This window comes from Pseudorca crassidens, chromosome 9 (assembly GCF_039906515.1).
Source record: "Pseudorca crassidens isolate mPseCra1 chromosome 9, mPseCra1.hap1, whole genome shotgun sequence".
Taxonomy (NCBI): Eukaryota; Metazoa; Chordata; class Mammalia; order Artiodactyla; family Delphinidae; genus Pseudorca; species Pseudorca crassidens.
The window spans coordinates 69,642,262-69,658,024 of NC_090304.1; the positions used below are offsets into that span (position 1 = coordinate 69,642,262).

The 15,763-nt window shown below is 44.2% G+C and overlaps 1 protein-coding gene across 1 annotated transcript in view; it reads left to right on the forward strand.

The window, feature by feature from the left end:
* FAT3 (FAT atypical cadherin 3) overlaps nucleotides 1–15,763 on the forward strand; it is a 158,828-nt gene that overhangs the window by 85,749 nt on the left and 57,316 nt on the right. The window contains exons 11-13 of the mRNA XM_067751685.1: nucleotides 10,236–10,625; nucleotides 13,172–13,386; nucleotides 14,600–14,737. Of these exons, the coding sequence (XP_067607786.1) occupies nucleotides 10,236–10,625; nucleotides 13,172–13,386; nucleotides 14,600–14,737 (743 nt within the window). The remainder of the gene's footprint in view (nucleotides 1–10,235; nucleotides 10,626–13,171; nucleotides 13,387–14,599; nucleotides 14,738–15,763) is intronic.

Below are 15,763 nucleotides of genomic sequence, written 5' to 3' on the forward strand. Positions count from 1 at the left end.
TGGATGAATGAATTGATCCAATGGTCAGAGTCAACAACCCACCCAGGAAACATTTTTAGTGTTACTGCTGAGTAGCAGTTCAGCATAGAAGTTCTGTGCCCCAATAGAGATGGAGTTTTGAGTACATGGTTGATGGATTAATTTATTTATAAAATAAATTAATAAATTTATTAATACATAAGTAAATTTATTGACTATCCCAGTTAGCAAAGTGCCAAGCCATAGATGCTTGAAAGAGTTATACCCTGATGAGCTGCAACTTCTGAGGGATCACAGAAGGCAATCTCAGCAATGGGGCCAGCTTTATCAGTGTGCAGCCTTTGCAACTGTACAGGGCCCCGTGTTTAGAAGGGCCCCACGTTGGTTTAATGTTCTGCTGTGGCTGCACTGAACTTCTTCACTCTTTTTTGTAATTGAAGTATAGTTGATTTACAATATTATGTTAGTTTCAGGTGTGTACAGCAAAGTGACTCAGATATATATATATATAGATATATAGATATATATTCTTTTCCATTACAGGTTATTACAAAATATTGAATATAGTTCCCTGTGCTATACAGTAGGTCCTTGTTGTTTATTTTATATATAGTAGTGTGTATCTGTTAATGCCTCCCCCTTTGGTAACCATAAGTTTGTTTTCTCCGTGAGTCTGTTTCTGTTTTGTAAATAAGTCATTTGTTAACATTTTTTAAACAAGTGTCCCTAGATTCCACATATATGCATTAATATAAGACATTTGTTTTTCTCTTTCTGACTTACTTCACTCTGTATGACAGACCCTAGGTCCATCCACGTCTCTACAAATGACCCAATTTCGTTCCTTTTAATTGCTGAGTAATCCAAAAAAGAGGGAGTATATGTATACATATAGCTGATCCACTTCGCTGTACAGCAGAAACTAACACAACATTGTAAAACAGCCATACCCCAATAAAAAAATAAATAAATGAATTTATGAAGGATACACAGAAACATACACACACACACACACACACACACACACACAAGGACCCCTGCATTTTTATGTTCTGTGAGAACTCACATCTTGGGGCCAGTCTTACCCAGCAGAGCCGGTGCCAGCCCAAATGACAAGTCCCCAAGAAGTTTCTGGTACAGTCAGGATCTCCGTTACTCTGTGGCTGGCGCTGCCTTCTGTCTTTTTTTTTTTTTTTTTTTTTGACTATTCAAAAAGAGTCAAAAGGGACTACTGAACCCCAGAGTTGCTATTTTGCATGTGGGAATGTGTCAGGATTAGTTATCACCCAATGAAAAACTTTTAAAAGGCACTTAAAGCAGACATAATTAGAGAGTCTATTTAAAAGTCATTTCTGACTTCAGAAGTAATTGCAATTCCATGGAACTCCTCAGGGCAACTTTCTGCTTTATTTCCTATCATCTGAAGGCATATTTTAAAGACAGAAAAGAACGTTCAGTTTGAGCTCTTTCACTGTGATAGAATTTTATTTGCCTCCCACAGACAATGAGAGAAGAATTTGAGGCTAGCAACTTTCTTCTACTGCTTAAATAGTTTTAAGAATGTATCCCTTGAAATAACTTTATAATAAGAACTTTGACCCCCAAAAAAGTGATTTTCTAAGTAAAGTCAGTGCCTTTCTGAGCAAAAACTAAAATGAGGAATGGAAAGATCCAGAAAAAGAATCTTATAAAAATACCTTTTTCTACAATTATTTCAAGTAGTATGTATGTTGAGAAATAAACTGGCCTGGAAAATAACCTGAAAATTTGACTACTCTCTAAGATTGATACTAAAGAATTATTTTCTATGTACATGAGTTTTATAATAGTTCTTTTACTTATTACAAACATGATCTGTGTCCACTGTGTAAGATCTGGAAGGACAGACAAAAAGAAAAAAACAGTCAATTCTAAGCAATGTTACCATTTTGATAGAAGTCCCTTCCACCTTGTTCTTTACAAAAATGGGCTTCTAAACTAGATACTGTTTTGTAACCTTTTTTCACTGGCTTGCAAACATATTTCTGTGTCACTATATACTCTTTTACACTTTTATGTAATGATATATATAGTATTCTGTGATATGAATGTGCTGTGCTCTATTCAGCCAGTCCTTATTCTTGGAAAATTGTGTAGTTACTAGTTTATTTCACAAATGAGAACATCTATTTAGCAATAGCTTTGTATATAATCTATGAATGTTTTTTGTTGTTGTTGGTTTTTTTTTTTTTTTTTTTGCGGGCCTCTCACTGCTGTGGCCTCTCCCATTGCGGAGCACAGGCTCCGGACGCGCAGGCTCAGCGTCCATGGCTCACGGGCCCAGCCGCTCCGCGGCATGTGGGATCTTCCCAGACCGGGGCACGAACCCGTGTCGCCTGCATCGGCAGGCGGACTCTCAACCACTGCGCCACCAGGGAAGCCCTATGAATGTTTTATGTACATTTTTAGTATTAAATATTTCTGACTTCTCCACTTCGCACTGTTTGGAGGCTCTTCAGTTCTTTGGCCCATGCATTTGCGGTGGGCATGTAACAGCAGTGTGCACACCACCCCTACCTTCGTCGTGTTAGCAGGCTCATCATACGCTTGCTGTGGTCCCCTGGCTGTTTCTTCTGCAGTTCAACATTCATTCTCTCCTGTTGTGTGCCAGGCCCTGGTCTCAGAACCAGGATACAAAGATAATAAGACACAGTCCCTTAGCAGGGGGTGGGAGTGGGGAGTATCAGGTGGAAGCAGTCAAAAGGTACAAACTTCCTGTTATAGTTATAGGATAAATAAGTACTAGGGATGTAAGGTACAACATGATAAGTATAATGGACACTGCTGTATGTGATATATGGAAGTTGTTAAGAGAGCAAATCCTATGTGAGTTCTCATCACGAAGAAAAAAATTTTTTTTTAAATTTCGTATCTACCTGAGAGGGTGGCTATTCCCAAACTTACTGTGGTAATCATTTCATGATATATGTAAGTCACATCATTATGTACACCTTAAACTTATACAGGGCTATATGTCAATTATATCTCAATAAAACTGGGGGAAAAAGTAAAGTGGAAAGGAAAAAAAAAGACATGGTCCTTCTGCCTAAATGATACATTAATCTAGTGGGAGAAAGGATATAAATATAACTAATGAGAATGCAATAATGATGTTAAGGAAGCAAAGGGAAGGGAGAAACTGGGGAAGTTAAGGAAGCTCTCCCAGAGGAGACCCTGCAAAGAATATGTAGGATCTTGACAAGTGAAGGCGGGGAAGAGGATGTTCTGAGTAGAAGGGAAAGCATGAGCAGAGGCCTGCAAGAGTAAATGTGAGTGTGTCTTCAGGAGTGACTGCAGTAGACCACCCAACAGGGAAGTGGGGCAGGAAGTGACCTGGAGAGTGTGGGCTGGGACCAGACTGGAAAGGACTGGAAAGCCATTCTCAATCATTTTTACTTCTTGCTGTAAGAAGTGAGAAGTCGGTAACTATCTTGAGCAAGTGGGGCAGGACTGGACCCAGCGTTTTAGGAACTTAACTCTGGTTAAATTTAGCCAGGAAGGGATGGAGTCCGAGTTTGCAATTAGGGGCCTCTTGCAACAGTGTAGGTGAGAGAAGGTGGAGCCTTGCCTGACTGTGAGTCCCGGCCACAGACGTTCAAGAGGTCTCTCAGAGGTAGAATCAAAAGAACTCAACATTCCAGTTCAGGTAGGATTGGAAGACATGCAGGAAACCCTAAACGATCTGATAGCTAAGATATTACTTTAATACATAGTTAATAGTTTACGTAATTCCTTGTCAGGTTGCTAAGCTCCTAGAATTAGGGAAGCATCTTTTGGGCTCCACTTCACCTCAGCATGGTGCCTGGAATAGTCAAACAAGTGGCACTTGACAAATCCTTATCAAATGGGAGGGTCATAGCCAGGGTCTCCGGTGAGAAAGACAGAACCCTTGTGCTTCTCAAAAGTACTATATTTTAAGGATAAGGCTATTGCAAAGGAACGCAATGACATATTCAAGAACCAAAGCTTTGTTTAGCATTTTTCTTCAAAAGGTAATCCTTGTAGCTTAAATAAGAATGCGTCTTAATCGCCACGCCTGGGTCCTAAAGACTGAAATCTAAATGTACTTGTGGGATTTCAAGCACTGATAAATAGACATTCATGAAGACGGGAGAAAGTGTTGGTTCAAAACAACTTATTAGATTGCCTAGGTCATGGGATTGAGGGACTGACAGCCATGGGACATGAAGGAACTGTAAGGGGCAATTGCAATGCTCTGTATCTTAATGTGGAGAGTGGTTCCACGGAGATGTACTTTTCTCAGAATTTATGAGCTAGACACTTCACATGTGTTCAGGTTATTGTACATAACTTATGACACCTCAGTATATCAATCAAGCTGATATGAAAGCACATGATTAGAACCAAAATTAAAAGTGTTTCTAGAGTATGATTGTTGAGACTGTTTCAAATTACTTTTTCCCCGGATATCTATTCTGTATAAATTCAAGTCCCTTTAGAAAAGCCGGTTTACAGCAATTTAGTACAACCCCCATTTTCTGTGTGCTGCCTGCAGGCCAGATCCTGTGCAGGCACTGGAGGATAGAGTGTGAAGGTCACAAACACGGCCCTGCCCTGACAGAGTCAAAGCAGTAGCCATCATGAGACCCCCTGAGTAAGAGCAGAGCTCTTGTAGGTTCCTTAAGCCCAGGGAGCTTGATCTCAGAAGGAGGGGAGAAAACATTTTTAAAGACCAGGTTAAAAAAAGTCTCAGTGTCCTTGCTGTGTTGGCTGCTCTGGCCATTTGGTTTTGGTACTGATTCTAACAATCTCAAGTATCAAGCTGAGCTCTTCTGACACTAGGTGAGATCCTTGGGGATGATCCTAGCAGTGGGCGTTATTTCTCACTGAGGTATAAAAGCCTTGCTGTAAACTATATGTGTGAACTCTCAACATGTAACTGAATGGTATGAAGCTACTGTGTTAAGTTTTCATCCCATCCAGAAGAGTCCAATAGCTCATCATCACTGGGTCGAACGTGGACTTTTCCTTTGATGACTCAGCCCATTTATGCCCAGGTCCAGCAACTTCATGGCCAGTTGGAGGAGAGGGTCAGCCCTTTGAAAATAAAAATGAAACCAACTCCATTAATTAACTTGCAAATGAATCACAGTGCTGGAAGATCATCTTACACTTCAATGGACTAGGTTCTATCATTTTAAAAATGAAGACACCTGAGACCCAACGAGGTTAAGCTACATGAGTATACTTGGGAAACCCATGGGCTACAAGCAAAATCTCCTGTCTTCCAAGACTGCACCACACTGCCTTCATTCCTAAGCATTTAAAACTTTGACTTTTCTGTACAGTCCATGCTCCCCAAACAGTCCCTCTTTTCATTTGGCCCAGTTGAGAGGAACCTAGCCTCCATTTAGAAATCTTCCAAGGGAGGGAATATAGATTCCCCTGGCAACCCACCCGCCCCAGGATTTCATAGCCTTCTCTCTGGGAATTTGTACATGCTATTTCTTTCCTCTCACCCCACTCCACAAAATGCCACTACCTGTTACTTCCTTTGAGCAAATCGGGATTTTAAGCATTCTCTGTTTACTTGATTTTAATCCTCTGAAGGCCTGCCCGCTCCATGTGCCACAGTTAACGCGCAGAAACTTCACATGCGATGAAAATCATACTTCTCTTGGTAGTCTGGCATTTCAGCATCTTAAGAAGCTGAGTCGCTCCGTCCTCATTAAATTAAGTGCAAATTGGAGAAGAGAATTACGTACTTAAAAACACAGACACGAAATGATGGATTAATGTTATACCTTAATATAACACGTCGTGACATGCAGTGAGAGCATTAGACCAATTAGCAAGCAAGTCTTCTGCTCGGGTTCATCTTTTCTGCCCGGTACGTAGCGAAAAGCTGGTGATTTGAAGAATGGCATTTATCAAATGCCCTTGGATAGAAAGTTTCCACTTTAGTGACGGGACCTGCATTCATTTAACAAAAAGCCCCCATTGCCTGGTAATACAGCAAAAGACCCGAGTGCTCCAACAGAAGTATTGCCTGCACGTTGACATTTATGCATCTGACTTGATTTCTAGAAACCACTGAAATCTGTTGCAATTGTGTCTAAATTGGAGTTTAGATACATTCCAAAAATATATCCTGCTCTTTTCTTCAGAACTACCAAATCACAAGAGATACGACTTAGCAGGTTTGTTGGTTTGGGTGCCCACCCTGCCCCAACCTTTTCTAGTCTTACTTTCATATAAGTCTGACTGGTAACAGAAAGGAGAGTAAACCGTAAATCTCCCTGTTCCTCCTGGTGTGAATGCACGAGATACTGTCAGAAGCAAAATATACGGGGAGTGGGGGGAGTTTGGGTCCGCAGCTTGTTGGGGATGGTTTTCTGCTGTGATAAAGCAGAAACTCCCTGTCCCTAAGCTTTAAAGGAACAGAACCTACCCAGAGGGGAGCCGTGGTCTTTGTGTGGCTGGCCAATGTCAGCGTGGTAAATGCAGAGTTCCAACAACAGGGCTAGCTGGCTGAGCTGGAAGCTCTGAAAACACGGCCTCTCCTGCTTGGAGGTCCGAGCAGAGCCGAGGGCCTCTGAATAGGGCTGGGAGAGAAATCTGCAGACTGGGAACACAGGCAGTATTTTTAATTAGATTTCAGCTATCTGTCCCAGTGAAGGAAACACAGGCGGTCATGAAAAGCACCTTAGCTTTGGGCCTTGCTGCCACAGAGAGCGGCAGCGTGCAAACCCAGCCCCTACCTCTCCTAACTCAGCGGGTTGGAGCACCATGGCTTTCAGAACGGGGTCAGAAATGGCCTTCCTCCTACGTGATCTTCAAGCCCGAAGAGGAAGCTTATCCAGGAGCACATCTGAAAATAGGACTTTGTCGCTCCTGCTTACCTACATATGCTAGTGGCCCCAGGGAAATCCCTGCGTCAGTGAAGTGGGTGTTGTCAGCAGATGTTCAGAGGAAAGATCCTGCATGAACTTCCTGCCCCATCTTATTGTTGGTGAGAGTGCTCTTCCATATGCTGGGGCTGCGAGTCAAATCCCCAGGGAACGTGTGTGATTTGAAAACCCATGTGGTGTATTTATGTCAATCACTGATGTGTTTCCATAAATGCATTTTTGTGTCTTTGAGAGGTGTCCTGACACTATCTCGTCAGTCAAGGCGGCTTCCAGGGCACACAGTCAGCTCCGACACCCAGGCAGGGTTATTGTTTTTCAGGTGCAAGCTTGATCACCTCCGCGATCCTCTGTGTATTCACCCCAGGAATTTATGTTGAAAAGTTTAATCTTGCAGCCAGCTGTGAAAGTAGCCAGAAAGCATCCCTAAAACACCTGCTTTGGGGCCTTATTTCAAGGGACAGCAAGGAAAGAGCAAAGACTTCTTGTTTTTCATCCCAGCACCAATAAAATCAGAGGTTGATGTTTATATATCACGGGGTGGTTGTTTTGAAAGAGAAATAGAAGTAAATGATGAAACTTTGGAAAAAATGGACTCTCTGGAATGGAACCATGAACGAACTCTCAATGTTGACCTTCTGGTTAAAGCCACATAATGCAATTTCTGTCATTCCCTCCATGATTTTATTGGTTTGCTTGGAATTTTGGCTTAAGGGAGACTGTACATTGAGGGAGTAAAATGTTTAACTCTTATTACTGCCAAAGGCCTGTCCCCATGGTGAGATGGTGTAGTAGAAAATGACAGTGCGTAGGCCCTCCCTGTAAGAGCTTATATTCTAGGGGTCCCTGATTCGCAAAAGACATTTTCAGGTAGTTGTCATAGCTAAAGTCATGACTGATGACTGTCTTCATTAAGAGCGTTTAGGCTCAACATGATGCTTTTTCGGCCTATGAAGTTGTTATGTTTTCTTTCTTATAAACTGTAACTCCTAGTGAATTTGAGGTTTATAAACCATTTTGAAGTGCTGAGCTCCTCGGATGAAAACAGTTAAGTCAATCTTCAGAATCGGAAGTTGGTCCAATCATCATTCATTGATTCGTTGGTTGTTAATGAACATTTCCTGGTTGGTAGGTTTTTAGCTTTAGTATATATTAAGGTAAAATGGTATTTTGATAACTACGTGCATTTCTTTAAGCCATGGAACTGGAGACCACCCTCTGACTAGATCCTCTCCCTCCTTTGATGGGGTGCTCTAGGCTTACTGGCCACTGTATTTCTTTTTTCCCTTTATATTCCCTTACGACCGCATCCATTCTTTTTTTTTTTTTTTTGCGGTACGCGGGCCTCTCAGTGTTGTGGCCTCTCCCGTTGCAGAGCACAGGCTCCAGACACGCAGGCTCAGCGGCCATGGCTCACGGGCCCAGCCGCTCCGCGGCATGTGGGATCTTCCCGGACCCGGGCACGAACCCGTGTCCCCTGCATCGGCAGGCGGACTCTCAACCACTGCGCCACCAGGGAAGCCCATGACCGCATCCATTCTTATGGCTCTGCTGGCTCTCTGAATGCTGAAGACCCTCAAAAATGTAACTCCAGTTTGGACCCCTCCTCTGATCTCCAGCCTCCTCTGCTAACTTCCTACTTGAATCTCCACTTACATATAAAATGTCCATCTCACACTTAATCGATGCTAAACAGGGCCCGTGATCTTCGTCCAAATCCTATCGTCTTCCCGCAGTCAGTCCTCTCCATGGCAACTGATGGTAACTCCCTCTTTTCAGTCGCTCGGGCCCAAACCTAAGAGTCATTCTGGGATCTTCTCTTTCGTTCACATCCCACATCCTGCCAGCTCCACGGTGAGAAAGTGATCTATTCTCACCACCTCCAAGTTCAGAATACATTTAGGGCCCCTCACTTCTCACACCCACGTATTCAGAGTACATTTGGAACCCGACCACGTCTCACCCCTTCCAACACCACCGTCCATTCCAGATGCCCTTATTGCACACCTGTCTTCCTGCAGGAGACTGCCAGTGGGTCTCTGCTTCCTGTCTTGCTGTTCTGTTCATAACCAGCTGCCTGAGCCATCCTGTTAATATCTAATTCATACCGTGTGACTCCCCTCCTCAGAGCCCTCCAGCGCTTCCCAACTACCACCAACCACCACCCCTCCGGGCGATCTGCTCCCCAGTGCGTCACCACCCTGCTCTCATCGCCTGCATGTTTCTTCTTCACTCTGCTCACACTGGTCCTTTCCCCCGTGCTCCTCAAACACACGAGCTCGGCTCCCACCCCAGGCTTGCCTGGGTCCCTCTGCCTGCGGCGTTCTTCCTCAGATTTCTGCACTGCTCACTCCCTCCCTCCCTCCTTCGGGTCTTCACTCAAATGCCAAACTTCCAACCACCTGTATTAAAAGGACCACCCTTCTCCCCAGCTCCCAAACTCCCTCTCCCCCCAACACTCACAATTCCCCCCCATTATGGCTTCATTCTTCTCCCTTTTTATTCCCAAACATACCATGTATTTTACTGATTCTTTGTTCTTGTTCATTTCTTATTTACTCTCACCAGAAAGTAAAAATTTCCCTCAGGAAATGTTTGTCTCTTGTCCATTATGAGAATCTCTAGTCTTTGGAATAGTGCCTGATAGAGTCTAGATAAAAATGTGTCGAGTTAATTAATTAATTTGTCTTTCTCTTTCTGTGGCACATCCGACGCTTATACCTGTTGGCATCTTAGAGTTTTTCTTAAGGATGCATGCTGTTCTTTAATATATTGAGAAGATCCAACTATTTCTTTTTTTATTAAGTTGCTGGATTGTTTATTAGGAGACGCATAGCGATCCTCAGGATAACAGTTTCAGATGGAGGTTATAAAGATATGAAGAAATTGCTTGAGGGCTTGAATAATAATAGGTTATATGTTCGTCGCTGTTTTCAAAGCGTTTTTCATCTTCCTTGTGGCCCAGGCAGGTAAGAAAGACTGTAACTTGTCCAAGCCACACGAGCCAGAAGAACTGAAGTCAGTTTCTCTAACATGATCAAGACAGTTGGTCAGTTATTTGAAAACATTGAAGGAAGGACTCATAACAACGTGACACATGCATGCAAAACGTTTTGCTTTAGCTCCAACTATTTCTGATATTTCTTACCAATATTTTCCGTTTCTTTACCATTTGGTTCAGTTGTATATTTGTTATAAACTGAAGTCGTCGTAGGACCAAAGCCATTGGTTTCCATAGTTACCGTTTTTCTTTGTGTGGCCGTTAGACAGTCATCAAAGCCACAGTCTTCTAGTGCAGAGAGCGTCCGCCTGCGTCCCTCTCCGCTCACGCTCTCGCGTCTCCCACAGGCACCAACAGGAAGGTCGTGTACTCCCTGGCCGACTCAGCCGACGGGTTCTTCTCCATCGACAGCTCGTCTGGCATCATCATCCTGGAGCAGCCGCTGGACCGAGAACAACAGTCCTCCTACAGCATCAGCGTGCAGGCCACCGACCAGAGCCCCGGCCAGGCCCTGTCCTCTCTGGCCACTGTCACCATCACCGTCCTGGACATTAACGACAACCCCCCCGTGTTTGAGAGGAGGGACTACCTGGTGACGGTGCCTGAGGACACCTCCCCTGGCACCCAAGTCCTTGTTGTTTTTGCCACCAGCAAAGATATAGGCACAAATGCCGAGATTAGGTACCTCATCCGGTCTGGAAACGAGCAAGGGAAATTTAGGATCAACCCAAAGACAGGTGGGTAAGCAGCAACCAACTTAGAATCTAAGCCTTCACTATACCCTGGTTCTCCTCCTAACCCTCTAATCAACCGCCCTTCTCGGTGGAAACAAGTCTTCTCAGAGCAGGACCTGCATGCCGACCCCAGAGTGCCCTCTGACACTCTGTTCCAAGGATGCCCCCTGCTAAGTTTCAGCTCCTTGCTGTGGGCTCACTGGGCAAATACTTGGCCCCTAGGTTGGCTCCAGGATTTTTCAGATTGACAAGCTCGGGAACAGTCATGTGGTTCAAGATGGGGAGATAGTATTTGCAGATGGAGCCTCAGGGTCTGTTTGTTTCTCTCTCTTTTCTGTTTGCTTGTTTTTGTTACTTGGGTCCTATATTTCTGTGTTGGAACAGCTCCTGGGGATTAGCCTCCAGTTGCCACTGTCCATGGTCAGGTGGCCACTCTCTGGTCACCTACCAAGGCAGATGTTAATGAGTGATCTGCACGGTGACCTTCAGGCCTTCTAAACCCAGCACCCGGCCGGCTGGAATGGGCATTGTATTTGATTCCTACTCAACTGCTCCCGTAGTCAGAACACTGCCATTTCTCACCACGCCCTTTTCAAACTCTGCGGGAGGGTGTGGCATCTCCTGGGGAAGAGATGTCTAGAAAGAAACCAAGAGAACAAAGAGAACCCTAGGGCTTTCTCTTCCTCGGGGAGTAATAGCTATTAGGGCTGTTTTGAGTAAGTGAAGAGGAAAATTCAGAAAAAAGTTTGGCTATTCTTTGAAAAGTAAACATACTCACCCTTGCGTTTTCAAAGAGTGTTTATATTAATATTTTCAAAGCTCTTTTGTGGATATTCTTATTTGTTTACTATCCCCCTATGAATAAGCAAGGCAGCCCATTTCACAGATGAGAAAGGTGAGTCCCTCATACCTTCTGGCCACTGGACATAATTCCGTCATCACTCAAGGAATACGTACTTGTTGAGCAAGAGGGCAAAGGAGGTCTGTTTTCTGTTGGATAATCTAAGACATATGAGCAAGAAACTATCACAATTAGCAATGTTCATGTAACGTGGCAGATACACCAGATTCCTATTAAGTCGTTAGTTATTTCTCCCATTTTCTGTATGAGCAAATCGGCTTCAGAGAGGTTAATTTTTCCAATGTGAGTAAGTTGTGGGTGGTGCAGAGGATCCAGGATTTGAAGTCAGATCTCCCTGACTCTGGAATACATGCTCTAACCTCTATATAGCACTGCTATGCCATGGGGGTGCAAAAATTGCAGGACACGTAGTCCCTGCCTTAGTATAGGAGGGTGGAAACGTTAATGGAAAGATTGCAGCAGCAGCTTCTCCCACTTAATAACCCTGTTTATTAAGTGCATTACTTCAAATTAAAATGTATGGGGATTTTCCTCATTTAAATGTGTGTTAGCCTTAGCATGTCTAGTTATGGCCATTGTATATGAATACCATGGGGAAATGGTTGAGTACTGTTTAAATCTGGCTCTGGATAACGAGGCTGGGATGCGAAATAAAGCGCTAGGGGTGGTAATTGCTAAGAAAACATAATTATGGAGAGAAAGAGGCTCTTGCTTTAGGTACGACTTCTATTTCTCACCTTAAGTAGAAGGGCAGGCTTAGCTCCCTGAGAAGCTGCCTGTCTGGAAAGAGAACAGATGTGATGTACTCACCTCGGTCCTAGGGACTGTTTTCCAGGTGGGAGAGAGAGGTAAATGCCCTCGAGAACTGCTCTGCAGACGGTACAATGACCAGCTACCAAGTGCAGGAGGCAGGACTGGGTCGCCCACCAGAAAGGGCTAGGATGGGAGGGAAAGAACACTCAAGGAGCCCCTCGCGGAGGTGCCCCCACCTAGCTGCTTTCACCTGTTCTCCTTGCTTAATTTAAGAACTCTGTGCCATGGGTATTAGCTCTGCTCTGTAGTTGTAGACACTAAACTCACGCTTGCTATTCGGTAACAGATTCCCAAGTGTTTCCTTTTCCGTCACATCACTACATCCTGAACTTTCTGAGGTCTTTGTCCTCTTTGTGCCATAAAAGTTTCAGAAAAGCGGCTTATAAGTAGGGGAGGCACCTTAGTGGTTAATTCAGTTTAAGAGTTAGGTTAAGTCTGCAAGTATATACTTACTGATGAGGGACGGGGTCATACAATCACGTCCACGCATCTTGGCACATCCTCAGTCTGCCTGGGTCCACCTGAGGAATCCTGGGGAGGTGCTCATAGGGGATGCTTGCTCCGGTCCCTCCTCCCAAATTGCCTGAGAGTGAATAATGCCAGAGATTTTCAGGCTGCCCGAGGGAAGTTCAGAAGCTATTGCGGAAACATGCAAAGACCTGATTTCTTCAGCATTGTGTCTGATGGATAGCAGTGTTTTAACTGACAGCATTAATCAGACTCCGGGTTGCTTTCAGCTGGGTATTAAGTAAACAAATTCCTGAATATCTCAAACTCTTGGCTGGAAATGATGTTACAAATATTACCATGATTGTGGGACTGCTGACCAGAGTTTCTCCTAATCAAATCTAAAGTTCCCCATTTTCCTTCAAAGGGAGTATCTCTGTGTCTGAGGTCCTGGACTTTGAACTATGCAGAAAGTTTTACCTGGTGGTGGAAGCGAAAGACGGGGGCACCCCCGCCCTCAGTGCCATGGCCACTGTCAACATCAACCTCACAGATGTGAATGACAACCCTCCCGAGTTCAGCCAGGATGTCTACAGTGCCGTCATAAGTGAAGACGCCTCGGTCGGGGACTCTGTCATTTTGGTAGGTGCCAGGGGCGTGGTCCAGACACCTGGGACTAATAATCCTCAAGAGAGTGAAAAAGGGAGCAGAGTCTACCTTGGATTCCCTTCGCACTTCCTCTTTTCAGCGTCCTTTGGTCCCCAAGAACTTTAGTCAGACCCCAGCCTTTCAACTACTCCTTCTCCACATTCTGTTAGAAAGGGTCTGATAAAGTTCATTTATATCAAGGTGTAAGTGATCACTCATCACGTTCCTCCCAGGAGTGTATTTTTTTGAGAAACAAAACAGACCATGGAATGAATTTCTAATGATAGCTCCTACTAGCTTGTGACCTTGGATGACAAGTTAGTAGATGGCTAAGGACAGAATAAAAAAATCCTTCCCACCCCCCCCAAATACACACATACACACACACACACACACACACACACACATACAGAAGGGCAGCTACAAATGGGATCAAGCTTAAGACTGACTGGTTACTCTTAAAGGAGCTCTTTCTGGAAGGAATTTTTTCTATACCAATAAGAGCAAGCTATGTATTAGGAGGACACAGGTTCTCTTAGACATAGAAATTACATTTGGGAACAGTGAGTCAGTCCCGTCCTCAGCACCCTCATTACCCCTAGGTGGGAGAGGTCCCTTCCACCCACCCTCATATCTGGCTCCTGCAGCACCAGGTGTTCATTCTTTACACATCCAAGGTAGACTTCCCAGGCCATTTCTCCTGGGGCCTGAGACGATTACAAGACTATTTCCATACATATAAATCCCAACATCACCAATGTGGAGCAGCAGACAGTGGGGCTGTGTGTTTGCCATGTGGGAAAGGGAATTTTCTTGGACTTCCTTAACATGGGAATGCATACCTTTAGAAAATACCTGACTCAGTGGCAGAGACCATTGTTTTGCCGAATTGGGAAAGAATTCCCGAAGTATCCCTATCAGTTAGTGTTGGGTCTATCCTTACTGGCTCAAGGCCTGAGGAAAATCAGGCCTAACAAGCATCAGGCTGTAGGCAGATAAAAATGAACATAAATAAAACGGCAGCTCTAGTAATGGTGCTTTCCTCCTTCGGCCAACCCCAAATCTCTTCCCCTGGCATTGGTGAGTAGAACGCCTAAGAAAACTCTCAGAGTTGCACCCATTTGTACAGACCTGGGACCCTAAGAATAAACCTTTTCTCTGTCTGTCGTGTCATGTCTTTGCTTTGTTTTGCTTGTGTCCCGTGAAGCTAATAGCAGAAGATGCAGACAGCCAGCCCAATGGACAGATTCGATTTTCCATTGTGAATGGAGATCGAGACAGTGAATTTGCTGTGGATCCTGTCTTGGGACTTGTGAAGGTTAAAAAGAAATTGGACCGGGAACGGGTAAGCTAGTTGAGGCCTGCTCCCTTCCCATCCACACCCACCCCTTCACTGAAATCAGGCCAGACTCCATGAGTATAAGTGGGAAGGTTCTCCATTCTAAATAACGCGAGTGGGAATTCCCTGGTGGTTCAGTAGTTAGGACTCTGCGTTTTCACTGCCGTAGCCTGGGTTTGATCCCTGATCGGTGAACTAAGATCCCATCAGCCTCGAGGTGCAGCCAAAAAAAAAAAGAAACAAACGAACAACGACAACAAAAAAACACACATTGAATAATGGGAGTAAATAGGGATGGACTAAAATGCAGCAGGAAGTATTTTCATTAGACCTTAGAAAGAATTTGTTGCCAGTAGATGCTGGTATTTTCTTATTTTTGGAGGCTTTAAAGAAAAAGCAAAAACCTGGCTTTCTAGATGGTTTGAATTTTGGTCCTTCCAAAGCAAGAAAGCAGAAAAGTATATTCAGCGTCGGGATCCTGTGGTCCTGGTTTCATGAACAGCATTGACCCTAAGTGAGCAGATACAAAAGGATAACCTGAAGGTATCTAGGTCAGAAAGAATGATCCAGCAGATTCCTCTGCCCGAGGTTAAACTAAGTTTCTAAACACTGCCTTTTTGGACCAAAAGTATGTCTTCAAAGTGAAATTTAAATATGGAAAAAGATGCCATAGGCGTGACGCTTAAACATAGAAAGACTTCACTGGGTAATAGAAGCCCGTAATATACTCCCAAAGTATGAAAAGTCATACTTAGGACAGATCGGTTGTGACAACTGTTATAGTTTGAACGACAGCCAAGAGCTGTGGTTCTAACCCGGGCTGATTTTACCCCCAGGGGACATCTGGCACTATTTGGAGACATTTTGGGTTGTGACAAGCAGGCAGAGGCAATATTGACTTCTAGTGAGTAGAGACCAGGGACGCTGCTAAACACGCTGCAACGCACAGGTCCGCCCCCGACAACTAAGAATTATCTGGCCCCAAAGGCCAGTTGGTGCCGAGGTTGAGAAACCCCGGTCTAGGGACTCAAC